Source organism: Ruditapes philippinarum, unplaced genomic scaffold (assembly GCF_026571515.1).
Source record: "Ruditapes philippinarum isolate M1 unplaced genomic scaffold, ASM2657151v2 ctg4200_1_1_1_1, whole genome shotgun sequence".
NCBI classification, from domain to species: domain Eukaryota; kingdom Metazoa; phylum Mollusca; class Bivalvia; order Venerida; family Veneridae; genus Ruditapes; species Ruditapes philippinarum.
In genome coordinates, this window is record NW_026852693.1 from 123,513 (window position 1) to 145,170 (window position 21,658).

The 21,658-nt window shown below is 29.9% G+C and overlaps 2 protein-coding genes across 2 annotated transcripts in view; one reads left to right on the forward strand and one right to left on the reverse strand.

Annotated features, from left to right (window-relative positions):
- Positions 1-674: 674 nt before the first annotated feature.
- LOC132721231 (uncharacterized) lies at positions 675-9,751 on the forward strand. Its single transcript, XM_060705499.1, has 2 exons — positions 675-763; positions 5,082-9,751. Exon 2 carries the CDS (start codon positions 5,083-5,085, stop codon positions 7,183-7,185), a length of 2,103 nt encoding a protein of 700 aa, XP_060561482.1. The 5' UTR covers positions 675-763; position 5,082; the 3' UTR covers positions 7,186-9,751.
- A 7,529-nt stretch (positions 9,752-17,280) lies between these two features.
- The window catches only part of LOC132721248 (TBC1 domain family member 9B-like), a 38,291-nt gene continuing 33,913 nt past the window's right edge, over positions 17,281-21,658 (reverse strand). Inside the window, exon 28 of the mRNA XM_060705524.1 lies at positions 17,281-21,411. Coding sequence (XP_060561507.1) covers positions 20,665-21,411 — 747 coding nt within the window. The 3' untranslated portion in view covers positions 17,281-20,664. The remainder of the gene's footprint in view (positions 21,412-21,658) is intronic.

Here is a 21,658-nt window from a genome sequence, read left to right on the forward strand (position 1 = left end):
GAGTTTAATACCATTAGTTGTAACCCGCATGACGGGACCTCTTAACCATAGGGGCATAATGAACATAATTTGAACAATCTTTGTAGAGGACCACTAGATCATGTTACCTTCCAAATATCAAGGCTCAAGGCCTTGTGGATTTTGACAAAAAGACATTTTTAAAATTTCCCTATAAATCTTTATATAGAACTGATGAGCCCCTTGGCGGGACCCCTTTTGACCCTAGGGTCATCATTTGAACAATCTTCGTAGAGGACCACTAGATCATGTTATATACCAAATATTAAGGCTCTTTACACCTTCTGCTATTGACAAGAATATTTTTTAAGGTTTTGTTTTAAAAAAACATTTTGGTTGTCAATGGCAACCAGAGTTTTTTTAAGGAATTTCATTACTTTAACAATTTTGGTAGAAGTTCATGCTAGAAACATGCCTGCCGAGTTTCATTAAATTTGGCCAAGCGGTATTGAAGGAAAAAGTCATTTGAATAAAAAAGTTAACGCATGAACGGACTGACGAGCGACAGACAACAGAAAACACGATATCACTAAAGCTCATATTGCCACTTTCTGACAGGTGAGCTAAAAACTTTAATAGCATTCATAAAAAAGGGAGAAGAAAGTTATGTCCCTTAACATTTTTTATCCAAAACAGAAAGAGGAAGTACAATATGCAAAGTTTCCACGTATCTGGTCAATGAAAAGAATTATTTTCTCTTGATTATTTTTAAGAAATACGAGGATTATTAAATCCGATATTCAATGTAAGTTTAAAACTTTATTTTATGTAAACAATTTCACATTTAATTAATAATGTAAACATGATAAATTGACTGTCTATGTTACCACGGTAAACATTATGATAAATTGTCTATGTTACCACGGTAAATATCATGACTTATTGATTGTCTATGTTGCCATGGTAAACCCCATGATAAATTAATGTTACCATGGTAAACATCATGATAAATTAGTTGTCCATGTTACCATGGAAAACATCATGATAAACTGATTGTTTATGTTACAATGATAAGTAAACATCATGATTAATCAATTGTCTATGTTGCCGTGGTAAACGTCATAATAAATAAATTGTCTATGTCATAATATTAAATATCATGATAGATTAATTGTCTATGTCACCATGTTAAATATCATGATAAATTAATAGTCTATGTTACCATGGTAATTAAACATCGTGAAAAATTATATTAAAGTAAATCAAAGTAAGTTTAAAACTTTATTCTTAATACACAATTTCTCATTTGTATAGAATGAATTATGTAAGAAAGTGTGTCCTGGAATATTTTTGTTAGAATGTTGGTGTCTAACTTTAATCAATCTCAAAAAAGTAAATGAAATAAACTTATTTCTTTTAATGAATTGTGTACTCTAATGCACTCTACCTCCACTTTGAAGAGTATTCAGATAGGCTAGAAACACTGTCAACTGCATGAAAACTTAGGGGCGTGGGTTAAAACCCCACTAGGGACAACTTTTTTTCTTTCTCTTTTTTTCTTTTAAACATTATTTATGTACCTCTTAGATCCCTTTTGGAGACTTCAATCTTATAATTAGTGTTGTATTTAGTTGGTAAATAATGCCAAATGTAATAGCAAATATGATACCAAATATTTTCAAATTTTAATAAAATAAAAACTATGCGGTAATTTTTTTTTATATTTTGCTAGACCAACAAATATACTTTTTTAAAGAATTGGGCCAACTTTGAAAACAGCCCCTCATTATCGTAAATTTTAGAGATATCTTAAATAAGGCTTTTTACGTAGGGAAATGGTCAAATGAGTGTTAAAAGTGGATGGGGTAGGATAACAAATTTATACATATTAAAAACATTTTGGTTAGAAAGAATCATTTTGCTCGTCTGATTTGTTACCTAATTGTTATTATTTGTTTCTTAACAATGAGCAATAGGAAACCATTTTTCATAATGATGATATAATAAATTATTAAGAGTGCCCTCATTTCTGAAAAAAGAGTCCTTCTGATAGCGAAATTTTAGTTAAAAAAAATGTCTATAACTCATAAACCACACTGTAAGTTTTGTTTAGATTTGCATACCGGTGACCTTTAATGCATATTATTGTCCTATGTTGTCAATTTAACAGTTCCTTATAGTAATAGTTACTGTGTAAAATTGATTGATCTTTGTAGATCAGCCAATATTCTTTAATATGCCTTTAACTCGTTTTATATATGTAAAACTTCAGCAAGTAAGAAATATTTGTGTCAATGTAAGAAAGAATATAAAAATATAATCCGAAAGAAAAAGAATAGATATTTTGAAATTGAACGCTTTAGATTTTGTAAACCCAAACAGTTTTAGCGACATTTTAGGAAAACGGCTAATGTTTCTAAAGATATTACTCTTGAGAAGTTTGAATTGTTTTTTGAACATTTATCTCATAATAAATTCAGTTCCAACAATAATAAATGTAATGATTTTTGATGATTTTACCTATGAAGAACCTATTTCTGATTAGAAAGGGGATATCAACCGTTGATGCAATTTTCATTCTACATTCTGTAATACAACAATATTTAAATGATAATAAACGTTTATAGGTAGGGTTTATTGATTTGAAATATTGTTTTGATAGTATTAGTAGATATTCATTATGGATAAAACTGTATAAATGTGGTATAAATCTTGTTTTGATAGTATTTGTAGTAATTCATTATGGATAAAACTGTATAAATGTGGTATAAATCTTGTTTTGATAGTATTTGTAGTAATTCATTATGGATAAAACTGTATAAATGTGGTATAAATCTTGTTTTGATAGTATTTGTAGAAATTCATTATCATGGATAAAACTGTATAAATGTGGTATAAATCTTGTTTTGATAGTATTTGTAGTAATTCATTATGGATAAAACTGTATAAATGTGGTATAAATCTTGTGTTGATAGTATTTGTAGAAATTCAGTATGGATAAAACTGTATAAATGTGGTATAAATCTTGTTTTGATAGTATTAGTAGATATTCATTATGGATAAAACTGTATAAATGTGGTATAAATCTTGTGTTGATAGTATTTGTAGTAATTCATTATGGATAAAACTGTATAAATGTGGTATAAATCTTGTTTTGATAGTATTTGTAGTAATTCATTATGGATAAAACTGTATAAATGTGGTATAAATCTTGTTTTGATAGTATTTGTAGAAATTCATTATGGATGAAACTGTATAAATGTGGTATGAATCTTGTTTTGATAGTATTTGTAGAAATTCATTTTGGATGAAACTGTATAAATGTGGTATAAATCTTGTGTTGATAGTATTTGTACGAATTCATTATGGATGAAACTGTATAAATGTGGTATAAATCTTGTTTTGATAGTATTTGTAGAAATTCATTATCATGGATGAAACTGCATAACTGTGTTATAAATCTTGTTTTGATAGTATTGTTAGAAATTCATTATGGATAAAACTGTATAAATGTGGTAGAAATCTTATTTTGATAGTATTTGTAGGAATTCATTATGGATGAAACTGTATAAATGTGGTATAAATCTTGTTTTGATAGTATTTGTAGAAATTCATTATGGATGAAACTGTATAAATGTGGTATAAATCTTGTTTTGATAGTATTTGTAGAAATTCATTATGGATGAAACTGTATAAATGTGGTATAAATCTTGTTTTGATAGTATTTGTAGAAATTCATTATGGATGAAACTGTATAAATGTGGTATAAATCTTGTGTTGATAGTATTTGTACGAATTCATTATGGATGAAACTGTATAAATGTGGTTTAAATCTTGTTTTGATAGTATTTGTAGAAATTCATTATGGATAGAACTGTATAAATGTGGTATAAATCTTGTTTTGATAGTATTTGTAGAAATTTATTATGGACGAAACTGTGTAAATGTTTTATAAATCATGTTTTGATAGTATTCATAGAAATTCATTATGGATGAAACTGTATAAATGTAGTATACAAGGAAAAATATTATGAATCATTAAAAATATGTATGACAAAGTAAATTCATGAATAAGATCTTGTAACACCTTTGCAGATTTTTTCAAGTATGCTGTAGGCTTCTGTAAGGGGAGGTAACTCCGCCATTTATGTTCTCCCCTTGAATTCTGTTTACAATATAACTTAAACTCAGGATTATTGATTGGTGATATTGTTTTGATTTTATTTGCTTTTTGCTGAAAATGTGGCCATTGTAGGTAAAACTCCCGAGATTTACAAAAAAGGTTAGATCTTTTGTACACATATTGCTTTAAATGGGAATTAGAGGTTAATACCATTAAAACTAAAATTGTTGTCTTTAGAAAAAGACGGCGTATTATTATCAATGAAAAATGGACTTATTACGGTCAGACAATAGAAGTAGTATCTAACATTTTATCTACTTTAGTACAATATTTAGCTATACAGGCAATTATTCTCTTAATAATAAACATTAAACTGTTAAAGCTTTAAAAGCAATGAACAAATAATTGACAAATTGTAAAGACATGGATTTAAAACCGAAATCATAATGTCAATTATTTGATTCTTTTATAGGCTCAATCATATAATATAGGGTTACAGCAAATCAAAAGATAATGAACGTATTCACTTTAAATTTTGTAAAAGAATTTTAAATGTTAGAGCACATACAAGCATTGAATGTCAGTATATACGGCGAACTCGGCCTTAACCCATTGTATATAGATAAATACGTACGAATAATTAAATTTTGATGCCAAATCGATAAAAACTGACATTTTAATTTTAAGGAATAAGTTTATCTGATTGTTATAAAGATAAAAAGCACTGGGTGTCAAATGTAAAAGAAATCCTGGATATATATGGTTTATCAGAATACCTTTTGACAAAAATATTGTAGATAGTTAAAAGATATAGAAAAAAATTAATATTTTTAATCAATTTATATCTACCCCAACTTATTTATTTTATGTTTCATAATGTCACGAGTGACTCTCCTGTTCTGCTCTGTTATATGACAAAAGATTTAGAAATAAAAGTATGTGACAAAATTGTTTTGGCAGGTGACTGAAAAAAACATTTTCCTTTTACTAACATTTACAGAATGTTTCAAGAACCTGACTACAGAGAAAACCTATCATTGAAGTTATCAGAGGTTTTAGATGACATTTGTGTCAATGAAAGAATGGTGATGAGAAGGAGAAGAAATTACATGCTGCAAGAGACTATTAGTAATATGATGCACAAGTTTACTGGTACAAATATTATTGAATATAACCTAGGGAGTCAGAGTGAAGGTACAACTACAAGAGGGCTTGGTTCAGACCTAGATATACTATTTTGTATGCATGATTACAATATAATAGAAGACTGGTCGGAGTGGGAACATGACAAGAAAAACTATCTCATGATACACGATGAGAACACAACCCCCGGGTATTGTTTCTTACAACTGCTTCGAACTGATGAACCTCTCCCTGTTACTGTCATTCTTGATGAAGACCATATTATTGACAGAAAAGGAAGAATTTTGTTAAAAAACACAATGATAAATATTTTACTTGATGGGGATTCACAACAGCATGGACCATCTATTGCTCTAGAAGGACAACATGGATCAACTGATAGAGACATAGTTATAGCTCTTCCCTGTAAAACATGGCCTCAATCAGCATCAGGTTGGTTACAGAGACAAGGTATTAGCAGATGGCCCACGCAAGAGATGAGAAGATATGCAGCCAGTACTGGGTGTTTTGTTGTTCCAACTGGAAGTAAGGTTAGTGAATATCCTGAACTGGAATGGAGAATATCTACATCTCTGCCAGAAAGGTGTCTAATGGTTAATCTAAATATAACAGAAATAAGGTGTTATGTGTTATTGAAAATGATTCTTAAATCCTTCCTAAATCCTCAAAAAGAAATCAATATATCAAGTTTCATGTGTAAAACAGTTCTTTTACATTGTATACAAAACACAGAGACAAGTGTATGGAAAGATAACAATTTATATACATGTTTAACATACTGCTTATTGGAATTACACAGTTGTGTACAGAATGAATGCTGTTCACATTTCATTATACCGGAAAATAATGTAATGGCAGGGCAATTCACAGCTGAGACAAAACATGAACTTTCACGAAATATTTGTGAACTTATACAGGATGATGGACAAGGGTTACTTAGCATTGATATTGATGATTTTAGTCAGAGACTTCAAGTTAAACTGAACATGATACCACATGGAGTTTACTATTTTATTTCCTCTCTTAAAATATATGAACATGTTTTGACTAATGGATATATAAACATTGCACGTCGAACAAGTGTATGCCATGGCTTTATTTTAAAAAAAATACACAATCAAAACCTTGGAATAATAAAGCAATTTGTAGGTAAACTAATGACCTTCAGTGATAATGGTAAAATATTACATCATGCTGCATTCAAGTTTTTATCATCTTTTCTTTTTACTACATATGGATCTATCCTAGCATCATCTAGCATTGGTGTAAATAATCAATTGTCACCTGAAGCATTGGTCTTGCTATCAGCTGGTTTAAACTCAGATATTTCATCTAGCAGACTTAAATTGGCTTCAGTGTTCTACAGTACAGGAGATATAGAGAAAGCTGAACTAATTGTGAGACACACTGAACAGCAATATTACTCTAATCCTGTTTTACCTATGTGTAGCTGCTTGAAAAAAGTCTATACAGTAACAGCAGAATTCAAGAGGGTATGTGGTGAACAAAGTGAGGACTGTATCAAGCATATAACTGCATTTTGTGTCACATTTATACAAAAAGAGATCAACTGTGTTCCTCAAGAACTACAATATGAAATGTTCAGATCTACACAAGATGACATGATACAGAGACATCGGAATAAAGACTGTTGGATGGACTGGGCTGTAGTTGATTCTCTACCTTTCCTACACTTCCTACAATACAAGATCTACAGTCATCTACAAAGGCATCAAGATCAACAAGAAGCACTTGGTAAACTTATAAGAACCATAATCACTAATGAAGACCTTGGACATAGGGACACAGCTTTAAATATTTTAGGACAATGTATGGAACAAGAAAACAAACCTCAACAAGCATTAAAATGCTACCTACTTTCTCTTCAACAAAGGGCAAGAAACAATGCAGCAAATTTCCATATATGTAAGCTCATTTCTGGGTTACTGGTTAATCAATAAAATGGGATAAAAAAAAAGAAAAATTTGAAGAATTAAGTTTTCAATAATCATATACTGCTTGTGTTTATCAAACTGATTGAAATGTAATAACATTTTCTATCACATTTCATTTTGAAATAACATTAAACATGATAAATTGAAAGCATGAATCCAACTTCAATGACTGATATCTGACTTAGCATACATTTGAGAGCGAAGAGCTTCTTGCGAAAAGTACCATAGTGCGTGCGCAAATATATATATGTCAATTAATGCAAAAATCAGTGAAAATTCAAAAATTAAACCTTCAAGGTCAAGGTCATAAAATAGTCAAGCTAAATTTCAGTTGATAAACATTATGTTCACATCCTAAAGAATGTTCTGTTATAATATGAAGTCAATCAATTCAATAATAACAAAGTAACAGTCAGTTACAGCAAAAATGTGAAAATTTAAATAATTTACCTTCAAAGTCAAGGTCATTTATGAGTGAAGGTCAAGGTCTGCCTGGTTTACTTAAAGGGCTATCCTAAAGGGTTGTTTTGGCCAAGAATGAAGACAATACACCATGAACTTAAAAAGTAGTGATCAAAGTACAAGTTAGTGGACGGCAACGCCAACATGTCAGTAACAATACCTCTACTTTTTTATTAAATAAAAATAAAAAATAAAAAGTCGAGCTAAAAATGTCTCTTTTGCATTTTTTGTTTGGGGTATGAGATAAATAGAAAATTTTATTTGTGTAGGTTCATTACTGCATTTATTGAACTTGTTGTATAAAATAATATCATCCTCGCCAGAGGCTCGCATAATGATTTAATTCAACTCGTTCAATAAAATCAGAGAAGTGTCCCAATCGGAATGATTTTACACGGATTTAAAGAAGTTCTACCTATGTTTCAGATTTATACAGAAACAGGGAGTGTAATCTTCGATAATATGAAACGAATGTATATATTTAACATACTCAGGAAAATATAGTTTGTTTTGGTTCAATTATAATTTAAAATCTGTCTAACAAACATTTTTAATTTCATATGCCAACTTAATGTCAGGTGTTCGCATTTGTACTCTCAAATTCTACAACCATTATAAAAAGTACATAAATAATGTATTGTTAGCTGTTATATCTATGAATTACCTTATTTTAGGTGGAATTTTACTGAACTCTTTATCTCATGAGCATATTGTGAAAAAAGGCCGTTTTCATTGAAAAGCCCACTGTTACAATTTTAAACTGCTACGAAACTATGAAAAATGCTTCAATACTGATGAAACTTGGCACAAATGTTGACTGGACCATGGCCTTTGTAACTCAATCTTAAATTTCCTGTTAGAATGGTAACGGAAAAGGACGTCTCAAAATTGCCAAAAATCACAAAAAAATTTGCATTGTTTTTCTTTTTATCAAATCTGATTCAAAGTGCTGCAACTTTTCAATGGATTTAGATGGAGTAAAAGGCTTTAAAGCGTTGGTTACACGTTATCTTACGATCGAGATGAGGTCATTTTTAGCCTGTCACATGTCCAAAATTTTCTTGGCGATGAGGGGGGAGTCGCCCCCTTCAAACCCCTGAACAGAAGGGGACACATCCCCCTTCTGGCAACCCCTTGATGTACCTTTTTGATAGGGGCGGCGCCGAAAAAGTGATCATATTTTAATCAACATTTCTCAAACGACAAACAGTGTTTGCGACCTAAATATGATAAATTTTGTTACTGTTTGAGGCCTCAAAAAGGTGGTGGATGAAAAGCCGTCAAAACACGTCTGTATGAGGTAAAGGGTTAATATATCGGGGTGAAAATTGTCAACAACTCCTAGCATTAAATTACTATTTGTTTACATGCTTATTATTAGCGTAGGTTGAATTGAAATAATGTATTCATCATACTTCTTTTGGTAGTGTAATTCAAGATACAAGACTGTGGCCTCTGCTAGTAACAGTCTGAATTGTGTAGACGCTTTGTTAAATGTTTTGCAAAAGCCACCTGTAATCTTAAAGTAGCTCCAAGATAGAACCAGTCAAAGATCTTTAAAATTGGCAGCGCCCTGCTAACTAAAGATTTTTATTTTTTCTCAAACTTGTAAGACTTTGACTTATATTTTTCATTGACTTTTCTGTGATTTCAATTAAAGTCATACATGTTATCTAAGAGTGCTACAGCTTTCAGGCTTTCGCATTTTATTGCATATAAAGTTATTTTTCATTAAATAGTTTAATATGATTGTTATATCTTTAGAAAATCTGTAAAATATGCTATATCTTTAGAAAGTCTGTAAAGTCTTATTTTACAGATTAAAACATACATTTTCAAAACAAACTTTTCCTTCATTTTGGCCTTTTCCGTCAAATTTCGAACAAGAACATAAAAACGAATCCAAGTTTAGTTTAGGCTGAACATCAGAAAACAAATTTATGCTTAAGATTCACATTTGTTTGCTTATTCTTTACTTTTATTGTTTTCTTCATTTATCTGTTTAGTCCATGATGAACCAAGAATCTTTACTTGCTAATATTATAATGATAAAGTTTCTTGACAATACTGCTATACAGCTTATTTCAGATATGATGTTTGATTGTGAATAAACGATTACTCATTACATTGTTCCTCTTTTTTAAACTGATACTTTTCTCATATGCTTTTTCGATTATTTTTAAAAAATTAATTATTTAATAAAAGTTGAAATTAAAATTTAAATAAAAAGGTTTTTCAAATCAGTTTTTCCCCTTTTTCTTTAAATTTTTCAAGGGGGTTAAAAATTTTTAAATTATCAAAATATTATTTTGATATATTTTTACTTTTTAGAAAAAAACCCCCAAAAAAAAAACAAAAAAAAAAAAGAAAAAAGGGAAACCCGGGTTTTTTTAATTTCCCCTCCCCAAATTTTAAAAACCTATTTTTAAAATGTAAAAAGGCAAAAAATTGGGTTTTATGCCCGGGTTTTCTAAAAAAAGTTTAAATAATGGGGAAAAATTTTGCCCCCCCAAAAATAAAAAAAAAATAAGAAAAAAACCAATTGTTTTAAAGGAAGGGGAAGTATTGATTTTTTTCACATTACCCCAAAAAGAAAATTTTCTTTTATTATTTTGGAAAATTTTTTGAACCATAAAAAAAAAAAACAACAACAACAAAGTTATAGCAAAAATCTGCAAAACAAAGCAAACTTTAGATATTTGTCATAAAAATTTAAGGTCAAGGTTCCCTTTTTGAAAAAATGTTTTGTTTTGGGGTTTTTCCCCTTGGGGAAGGGTCCTTGTCCAAAGATTGGTTTTTGACCCAAAACGAAGACAAGGTACAAACCAAACAACTTCAAAAAGTAATGATCAAGGTTAAAATTTGCAGAAGGGGAACACAGCCCTTTACTGGACAAAACCTAATATTTTTTTCTCCGAAAAAATATTACTTTTTAAAAAATTTAAAATTTAAATTAAAAAAGTTTTTTCATTCATCTTTTTTAGAAAAATTTTTAATTAAATTTATAAAAAAAAATTTGGGGAAAATGTTTTACCTTTCCCCTTCTTCCTTTTTAAAAATGAATAAAAATAAAAAAGGGCAAAACCCGTTTTTTTTTATAATTCATAGACTTTGTTTCCAAAAAACTTTTACTTTTGAAGCAGATTAATAAAATCATTGGGGGGTTCCGAACACTATTTAGAAAAATTTTAAAAATAAATATTGATAAATAAGCATAGTTCTCAAAAGATTTTGGGCCCAAAATTAAAATCTGAATTTTCCCTTTATTTGTAATTTTTTATAGCTCAACAATTGGCCCAAAATAAATTCTGAATTCACTAATTAATATATTATAATTTGTAATTCTTTCGTTTAAACACAAGCTGTCTATACTTCAAAATATGTTTTATTATCATACCATTCTTGTTAAAGATATATTTTTGTTGCATTTATAGTTTAAAAATCACAGTTTCCTATTTAAAACAAATTTTAAAATTTTTTTTGACAACCCTATTCAGAAAAACAATACAAAAGACTGTCAATTGGGTTAAATTTTTCCCCTTAATTTGTTAAAATTTAAGTGCAAAAACCCGTTCATTTTTACTGAAAAAACCAAAACAAATAATTTTTTTTTTGGGTATAAATAGCCCTTTTTTGGGAACGTTTAAACCCGGGAAAGCGATCTGATTGCAAACACATGGTTTTTACTTTCTGTTTAAAAATCTGTTTCCCCCCCAAAAACAATTTTTTTTATGTGTTACTCACCTACCCCGGTTCTACACTTTATTGTATTAAAAATAAAAAAAGAAATTAAAAATTTTACTCCCAAAAATAAAATCCCGTTTCGGTTTTTTTGTGTTAGTTTTTTTCCCTACAATAAAAAACTAGAAAGTTTCGTACCTACAAAAAGCCCCCGCCAAAACAATCAGCCCAAAAATTCAAATTTTTTAAACATTTTTTTTTTAAATTCCAAATTTTGGCCCTTTGCATAAAATTTTTTTTCATTCCCAAAAATTCAAAAGTCCTTAATTTTATTTCAATTGGTAAAAAACAAAAACCCTTTTTAAACAAAAGTTTTAAGGCCATTTTTAAATGGTTTAAAAAGGGGTTTTACAAATGGGTAAAATTGGTTTTTTTAACCCGAGAAAAGACGTTTATACCCTTTCCAAAAAAAAAAACAGTGCGGGAACTGAAAAAATTTTAAATTTTTTCCAAAAATTCAAGTGCTTTTAATTTTTTGGGTTTTAAACATTTAAAATTTAAAGAACCCAAATTTAAACCCTTTGGCAAAGCTTATTTTATTAGATGTGCTAAGTGGTTAAATTTTGGTTGAATTCGGGACAAAAAAATTTTTGGGGAAGATAATGAAACAGAAACTTTAAAATTCCCTTTTTCAAAGTAAAAAGGGAAAATAAGTCTGTCCAAAAACAAAAACGAACGCTGACAAAATTGGGAAATTTAACCCCGCAAAATTTCCTATTACATATTCATACATCAAAAATTTCGTTTAATTTTTAAAAATGGTTGGGGGAAAAAAGGGGCCCTTTAAAATTTTTTTTTTAAAGTTTAAAGGGGCCAATTAAAACTGTCAACAATTTATCGAACCCCTTTCCAAAAATTTAACCCTGGGCCTGCACATTTCCAATGGCATATTCAATGTAAAATTTTTGGGGGGTTGAATATGTTTCAACTGTTTGGGAGATAATGGGAAAACAAAACTAAAAAAAATCAAACAAAAGGCATAACTCTCGGGCCATGACCCAAATTCAAAACTTGACCCCGATTTTTCCCTATATTTTTTAATCCAAATGTTCCCCAATTTTTAGTTTTTTAATAGTTTCAACTTTTTACCAGATTATAAAAGGGAAAGGGGATGGCCCCGAATGAAAGAATTCAAGGGATTTCTAAGCGAAAAATGTGCCTTTTTAAATATTTTTTAACAAAATATCAACTTTTGGAAAAATGGGGAAAAAAACTTGAAAGGTGGAAACCAAAAAGGGAAAAAACATTGCAAATTAAAAAGGAATTTAAATGAGAAAAATAAATACTTAAAAAAAAACATTTTTTTTGAGTGCCATTCAATTATAAACTTATCTCAAAAATACGTATTTTGTCAATTGAATAAATTTTCCCAAAAAAATTTTTAAACTTAAAATTGTTTTAAAATTTTGGAAAATTTTTCCTCCTTTTTAATTTTAAACAGTCCATTTCCCATTTTGAAGGGGAAAAATTTAAAAACAAAAAACCCAAAAAATGGGTCAAAGAAAATGTCGGGTTGCATTTGTAAAACAAATATCTAGGCTATGATGTTTACAAAAAAATGGGTTTACCACGCCCCTAAAGTCGGAAAAAAATTTAAAATCGGGGAAAAAAAAGTGGGAAAAGAAGGGCAAACAGGGCCTGAAAAGGAAAAACCCCCGGTAATGGGATCACTTTGTTAATTTCTGAATGGGCCCAAAAAAACAAAGACTGTGTTGAGAAAAAATGTTTTTCGGGAAAATTTTTCCCATTTATTTACCATTTTAAATTTTCAAATTTTTTTTTAAATAAGCCGGGGAAACAAAAAATGGATGAGTTACAGACCTGAAAAACAAAACCCAAATAGTTAATGGGTGTATGCCAAATATCAGGAGGGGTTTTGATAAGTAGTTTTCCTTTGGGAAAATGTTATGAAAATTTTTCCCAAAAGATTTACCATTACCCGTCGACAAATTTAAATTTAAGTCGGTAAAATTTGGAAAATTTGGAAAAGCGAAAATACCTGAAAAAGAAGACCCACGGTATTTGGGCCACAAAAGTTTTTATACTGGGGAAAACCAAATTTTCAAGGGGGCCCCGGCAATAAGTAAATTGCTGAGAAAATTGGGTTTAAAAAATTTCCTACCAAATTCCCCAGTAACCATTTTAACTATTTTTTAATTTGAAAATTTAAAATAAGTCAATTTTAAAAAAGGGAAATGGGATGAGCCCACAAACCTGAAATCGAATCCCAAAGTTAAAGGGGCCCTGTGTCAATGCTGTATTTAAATATCAAAGAGGCTGTGATAAAATATTTAAGGGTTGGGGAAAATGGACCAAATTAATTGGGGGTTTCCCCCCCCCCAAACCCTCCCCCCGTGGGCGTACGGTCCCGGGCCAAAAAAATATTTAAACGGGGGTTTTTCACAAAGTGGGAACCCTTTGGGCCAATACGTTTTTGGGGCAACATATAGGAGATATGGTTTTATTACACAAAGGGCAAAAAAGGGCCCAACACTAAAAAATGGAAAAGTTTTTCAAATTTAACTTTCAAAAAATTTAGGGGGGACTCCACTGTGTATTTTTAAAAATCAAAGGGACTGGAAATTTTTTTTCAGAAAATTTTTTGTACACCAAATTTAAAGGGAAAATTTTTAGGTCTTCCCCTCATCCAAAATGTGTTTTTTTTAAAAATTAAAATTTTTTGTTCAAAAAGGGCATTTTCAATTTTAAAAAGTCTGAAAATTTCTTTTTTTTACCCTTTTTCCCCGAGTTTATTTATGGTTTTAAATTTCTTTCACTTTATTTTTTGTTTAAAAATTTCAGGGGGAAGATTTATTATAATACAACCTTAAGTTTTTGCATGGGGTCACCCTTTACATAAAATATTTTTTTGTATTTTCCATTTTTAAATAAATTTTAAAAATTTTTCCCCAAATTCTTCCCCTTTCCTCACCTTTTTGGGCCACCTTGCAAAAAGGTTTCAAACCTTTTTTTGGGTAGGTCCTCCCCCATGTATTTTGGGGACGAAAAACGTAGACGATATTTTAGACGAAATGGCCAATCTTGGCCCCGGGCCCTCTAGATGAACCCAAAACCTTTTGTCTTTCCTTTCCAAAAAACGGGAAAAATTTGAATGCACTGATTTAAAAAATTTTTTTTAGTGATTCTTTTTGAGAATTTAATTTTTTAAAAATTTTTTTTCTTTTATTTCACTTTTTTTAAAAAAATTCCCTTTGGGAAAAGAAAATATAATTTAAAATTTATCCCAGAAACTTTTTATCAAAAAAAGGTTTTTTTTTCGGGACAAATTATCTGTACACATCATATAGTATGGTTCACTGTTGGGCATAGTTTGTGGGGCCCCGGGTTTTGTAAAAGTTTTTTCCATTTGACCGAGGACCCGCATTGTCTCCCCGTCATCTTTACACCTTAATAACCCAAGGGGGTTGTTTTCAATAAATCTCCAATCCCGATTTGGGGTTTTCTTAATTTTTTAAAAAGCCACCCCTTTAAATAAAAACCTTAAAAAAAAAGAAAATCAAAACAAAATTTTTTAATTTAAATTTATTATATTTTAAAAAGGGGTCTCCTTGTTGTTTTTTCTCCCGTTTTTTTTAAAGGGGTTAATTTTTTAAAAAACACAAAATTTTTTTTCATATATCGGGGGGCGGTAAAATTTAAAACTGGGGAAAGGGCAATTTCCCGAAAACAGGTTTCCCCGTTAATTTAATTTATAAAAGATTTTCTCCGTATGCTAAAACCACAGAAATAATTGGGCGGGGAATTATCACCCCAAAAATTTGGGCATTACTTCTGGATATAACATTTTAAAGAAAAAGAAAAAAAGAAAACCAAAATGGGCCCATAATTTTCCCCCCAAAAAATTTAAATCAACAAAATTTGGAGCATGCGTCCCAAAACAAAATGAAAACAAAAGAATTTTAGTCTAAAAAATATAGTTTTTGAAAGAGGTTTTTTCATAGTAAAATTTTTAAAAGGTGTTTCATTCTTTTTAACACAAAAAAAATAAAAACAACTGAATAATAAAAACTTCCAAAAAAACAAAATGCCTGGGGTTTTTTCTAACTTTTGGGGTTTAAATAAAGGGTCTTGAAAATTTTTGGGTTTTAAAGGGGTTTGAGTAAAATTCATATTCTTTTTTAAGAGAGAAAATTCCCCCAAAAAAAAAACAAAGTTTAAAACCTTTTGCCTCAAACAAGAAAACAAAACCCAAAATATGGTTAACCCCGCCAATTATAATGGCAACCCCAGGAAAATTTAAAAAATTAAAATTATTTTTAAAAGAACAAAAAAACTTTTTTTAAAACTCCCCCTTAAATTTTCCACAGTTTTTAGTAACCCCCAAATTTAAAAGCTAGGCAACTTTTCTCACCCCAAATTTTTTATCACATGGGGAAAACTAAGGGGAAAAATAGTCCCAATAAAAAAACCCGAAAAAAGTAAAAATCTCTCTTCGGGGTAATTTGGTTAACCCCAAAAATTTACTAAAAACTTTCCCAAAAAAGGGCCCCTTTTTTGGATTTCTTAAGGAGCAACCTTTTTGGAACTTTAAACCTAAAAAAGTAATTGCCAAAAAAACCAATTTGAAAAAAATAATTTGTTGGATAAAACTTTAATTTTTAAAAAAAATCTTTTTTTAAAAAGAAAAAATATTTAGAATTAATTTTAAATTTTTTTCCGGCCCTATGTCAAAAACTTACCCCCGGTTTTCAGGTTTTTCGAACCGTTTTTCAAACCCAAAAATTGAAACCCTTTAAACCCTTTTAAACTGAAAATAAAATTTTACAACCCTTCAATAAATTTCACGTCAAATTTTCAAGAATGAAAATGTCTTGTATGTTTGTGTTTGTTTAAAATTTTATTTTTTCATTTTACAGGAATTTTTAATTCTTTATAATTTCATTGTTTTCACGTTGAAGGAATACTTTTAAAAGAATCGTTTAAAGTTTTCTATTTCAAACGGAAAATTGATGTATCTGGGGTCGGGCCCCAACCTTTTTAAAAGTAAAACTTGCCCTTTTCTTGAAAAAATCAAGGGACCGCTTTGTCCTGGGAATTTTTTAGCAGTGAGGCACTAGTGATTTGGGATCAACCCGACGCCCTACAAAAGAGGCCCTCGAATTAATTTTACCAGAGTTTTTTTCCCGAAGACAAAGTTACTCTTTTGTTTTCTGGGCAATTTTCGAAAAAACAAGGGGGGATTTTCAAAATTTGGGCCCTAAAAAAAAAACTAATTAAAAATTTAAAAATTTTTTAATATATTTATTTTATCCAAAGCCTTTTTTTAAAAGATAACAAATTTGTTGTATTTTAATGGAAAATATTCACACATCTTTTAAAATTTTAACAGTACACAAAATTTTTTGTGAACCCAAAAATGTTTTTTTGGCCAAGGATAAAAAAAGAGGAAAAGGGGTGAAAAAAAAGCATGTCCAATTTAAAAAATAGGTATAAAAAATTTTAAACCTTTTTGATACAATATGATAAATACATGTTTGTTTTTATCACAATTTTACCACACATCTAATCTAGTAAATAACACATACTGCTTAGCCTTTCATACAAATTTTCCACCAATTCATAGTTACAAAATTTAACATACAAAGCATTGTCAAAAATTAAGAAAAAAGTTTTAACGCTACTTTTGATTAATTTAATAATTTTTTCAACAACTCAAGTTCAAAAAGAATAATTCATTAATAAATTTTTCACCAATTCAGGTTCAAAAAGAATAATCCAATATTTTTTTAACCAATTCAGGTTAAAAAAATCTTAAAATGATATTGTTTTACAAATTCACATACAAATTGCTCTTGCGCACACATTTTGAAACAAATATTAAAAATCCAATAATCCCAAACAAATGAATAATGTAAAGCATATAACAAATATTTAAAAAAAACCCCACCTTTTATGCCCCTTTGATGTAAACCCGTTGTGAAACTGTACATAAACATCTTCAGCTCGTTCAGTGAATATAACTCAAAGATTTTTGTTTTTGGTAGAGCCACTAGTTCACATTTGGAAACAAAATGATCCTGACAAGTTCCTTTCAAATTTTATGTTGTAGTACAAAGAAAATGTACAATACCACACTGATTTTGCTGACAAGCTTTTAACAAGTAAGGAAAATGCAAGCAGAAAATTATTTTGTTCTGATCATTAACTTAATTTTTTATGAATCAGGAAATGTTTAAAAAAAAGACATGTGACAATATGTTAGTGCTGTTAGTCAACACTTATCAAGAACATTGTATGTGTGTATAGAGGGGGAAAAATGTTTCCAAAGTGGAAACAAACAGCTTTAATTAAAAAACATATAAATTTATTGCACAAGTAAATAAATTTCAATCTTGAAAAAAAAAGAAGGAAAAAAGCACATTTTTATTTATTTTCTTTGCATGTAAATCTAACATACATATTTTATATAAAAAAGACAACTTACTATAATGCCCGAATTTTAAATTTTCAGGATACCTTGTTTTTGACATAGTTTTGACAAAACAAAACGTTCTGGAGAGGGAAAATTACCAAAAGATCAATGAACACAAAAATTAAAAACATATTTTTAATGAACTTGATTTCTATTAGGTTTATTAGAGATAAAGCAAAATGTAATTCCTGTCATGCCCCTAGCATCTGTTTAATTAAAGGATTCAATGTAAACAACAATCACAAACGACCAGAAAAGTTAAAATAAAGTTAAAGAAATAAAACTGAGGTTTTTTAACATCACTGGAATTGTTTAAAAGAATTTATAGCATTTGATGTGGTTTATACCAATAAATTATGTCCAAAAATTTCAGATCATTTACTCAATCTATTTTTCCAAATTAATCTTCTTTAAAATCTTATATTCAAATTTTATGGTTTTTTTACCTCAAATTCCTTTAATGTTATACACAAGGATTATGCTATATACTAACTGGTGAAATATTACATGTAACATTGTCAACATTATTGACATAAAAAATTTTAATAGCATAATAATGAACAAGAACAACACATACAGGATTGCAACTTTTGGGTCTCAAACAACTAAATGAGCAAATATCAAGTTACATGTAATTAAGTATTTTCTTTTTCTACAGTAACAAGTAAAGACAACATCATGACGATTTGTCTTCTGGTCACATTTAAGATTTGTTTATGAACAAAACATTGAGCTAAGCAGTAAGGGTATTGTTGTATCTTAAATACTACATCCCTAAAATGGGAGACAACTCTAGTTGAATACACATAGAGTGGCAGACTATAACAATACGGTGAAGATGTATAATTTATATATTCATGCTTTAGAAAATGACAAAGCAAGCTTAATGTATTTTCAGTAGCAATTGTAAAACATTATAAAATTCAGGCATGATTAGGCACCTAATCAAGATTGCAATTTTCTGGCATGGCAAAGCACCCAAGCAAGGTTGTAATTTCAGACATGGTTAGGCAGCCTAGCAAGGTTGCAATTTTCAGGCATACCTAGTTGCCTAAGCAAAATATAGCTAGGCACCTAAACACGATAGTAATTTTCAGACATGACTGGGCACTCACACAAGGTTGTAATTTTCAGATATGGCTAGGCATCCAATAAAGGTAATAATTTTCAAACATGCATAGGTGCTATGCAACAAGAATAGTCATGCAAAGAAAAGTTTACTGTTGTTATTTTCAGACATGACTAGAAAACCAAAGCAGAACCATCAACTTTCTGCTAGAAAGTTTTTTTAAGCTTCTTCAAGTGGGATATTTTCATGTCCATGATGGAATTCGAACCTACAACACTCAAAAGCAACTAATGTGTAGTTAGTGACCTTTTAATTAATCACTTGGTCTCAAGGATTCTTTCAGGTGGCATGACCAGGTACTTGGTTAGAACCACAGACGTTGTATCAAGCAAAAGAAATATAATTATTTCAAATATGTCTAGAAACTTTTGTAAAGTTACACATGAATGAACACAGATGATACCACAGGACTGTTTTACGCTTCTTATATATGCTTCACATTTACACATTTTAAATAATCTTTAACCAACCCTATGTAGTAAAAAGACCAACTTTATACACAATGTGGAAAGTAATAATAATGCAAATTTTACAGTTACGCGAGTTAATAAATAATTGCACAACATGAAAACAATAATAAATTTGCAGTTTCAAAATCAAAATTAATTACCCATCTAATGTTAAAATATTTGAAAAATGAATTTTCTTTTAACATTCACAAACAGTTTAAGATTTATGTAGAAAACAATTTTAAGTATATCACAGTCATAAATCTATGAACATTCTCAAAGTGCATTTTGCAATGTCTTTATCTTTATAATGTAATATCCACCATTATAAATTTATTAACAAACCAAAAAACTTATTGATCCCGTCTGTTCATATTTTCAGCATTTTAACCCTAATTTTTTTAAAAAGACTTGTCCATCTTTCATTTTTGGAACAGTACCTTACCAATATCAAGGGAATCAAAATGAAAATCTAAAGTTAGTCAACATCAAAAGTCTGATCAAACTACGTGAAAGATGGCATGTCCGTATTAGATATGTCCTGATTTAGCATGGGAAGGGCCAAGTACTAGCAGCAATAAAGGCAATCCTTCGCTATCATTATTATTTGTCCAATAAAAGTAAGAAAGGACACTTTTAAATTCAGTAATAGCCAATTTCACAATTTAAGTTGGAAAATTGTACAATAAGAATATGTTTAACATGAAAAGAATAATGACAGATATCACAAAGGGAAAAAAGGCAATGATCCAAGTTTGGCTTTTATATGGTGGGAGTGATTGGCCATGTTTTATTCAATAAACTCTGCTCACGTAAAACAAAGCTATGACCTTTGCAAGTTAACCCAGATGCTGTTATTGAGAAAAAAATACACATACCTTCTTTATGTAACATGTATCTTTAAAGTAGGAAAAAGTGATGTTTGGCATTTGCTATAAAAATAAGCATGATAACATCTCCGTGTTTTGAGACCGAAAGATGGACCTCAACATACATGTACATTAACCCATATTTTGGCCGTTTTTAGTTTATATTACCCTCTGTAAACGGCATGTAAGAAAATGTTGTACATTATCCAATCAAATAAAATGAATATGACAATGATCATAAACATGTGATTTAAAACAATTTAATTAACATAATAATTTCTTAATAAGATACCAATAACAGCATAATCAAATTATTTTCTTATTATCCAATCAAATTCTTATCTTCCAATCACATGACAGACAAAAATAAAAATATCATTGCATTGAACAGTCATTTTGACATCAAGGTGCTTTTTGAACATCGATCATCTCAAATGGCGCGCTCTGTTGACGCATCAAAAGACGTCGATTTCTCGTTTTGTCTATTGCGTCGTGCAAGTCCATTGGTCTTTCAAAATATCTCACTAAGGCCGGTTCTGTTAACATAGAAGCTAAGAATTGCTCAAAGCTAATTGACCAATCAATATCGATTTTAGATGAACATGTAGAAATGGTCCTCTCGCCACGTTTAGCAGACACACTAGCTAAACTACCATTGTCTGTAGCAGATTGTTCGCTTACTAGGTCAGACTGCTCACAAAAATGGTCTGGAGTAATTTCCTCTTGGTCCGATTTCTTAGAAACTATTTTTTCAGGCTTGTCTCCATCAGTTTCTACATTTATATCAAGCTCTCCTACTTTGGAGGAGACTTCATCAGTAACAGTATCACCTGCTGCACCGTCTGCAGCTTTATTCAAACTGTTATCTCCAATTTCATTGGATAGTTCCGTTTTACTCTCAACCAATGGTGAATCCTCTTTTATTTCTGGGATAAATGCTTGTGCCAAACTATTTGTTTCACTAGCACTCTCCGTACTTGCACATGATGAGCTTAAAGGCTCTTCTCTATGGAGGTAGAATCTTTTGCCTACTTCTCCTATCTCCAAAAGAAGAGTACCAACTGTTGCTATGGCGTGGTATAGCTCTTGTTCCTGAGGGTCTCCACCAAAAAGGTCGTATAAGGTTTTCCACATCTGAATAAACTGGCTCTAAAATGCAAACAAAAAGATCTTGATAAGAACTTATTTGTAGCTATTATGTTCCTATTGACTGAATCTTACCAACTCAGTCATTTTTTATCATTTGAAGTAAGTTCAAAATTTTCACAATTTTAACTTGTGTCAGTACATGTCTACCATGACACACTAGGTATCCCACCATGCATTATTTCAGACACAAACAAGTCGACAACCTTAACTCGGACAAAAAAGCTCTTCAGTAACAGCTACACACAAT

What these genes read in the sequence shown, in the direction of transcription:
- LOC132721231 (XM_060705499.1), top strand. Translation starts at nt 5,083, where the DNA reads ATGTTTCAAGAACCTGACTACAGAGAAAACCTATCATTGAAGTTATCA.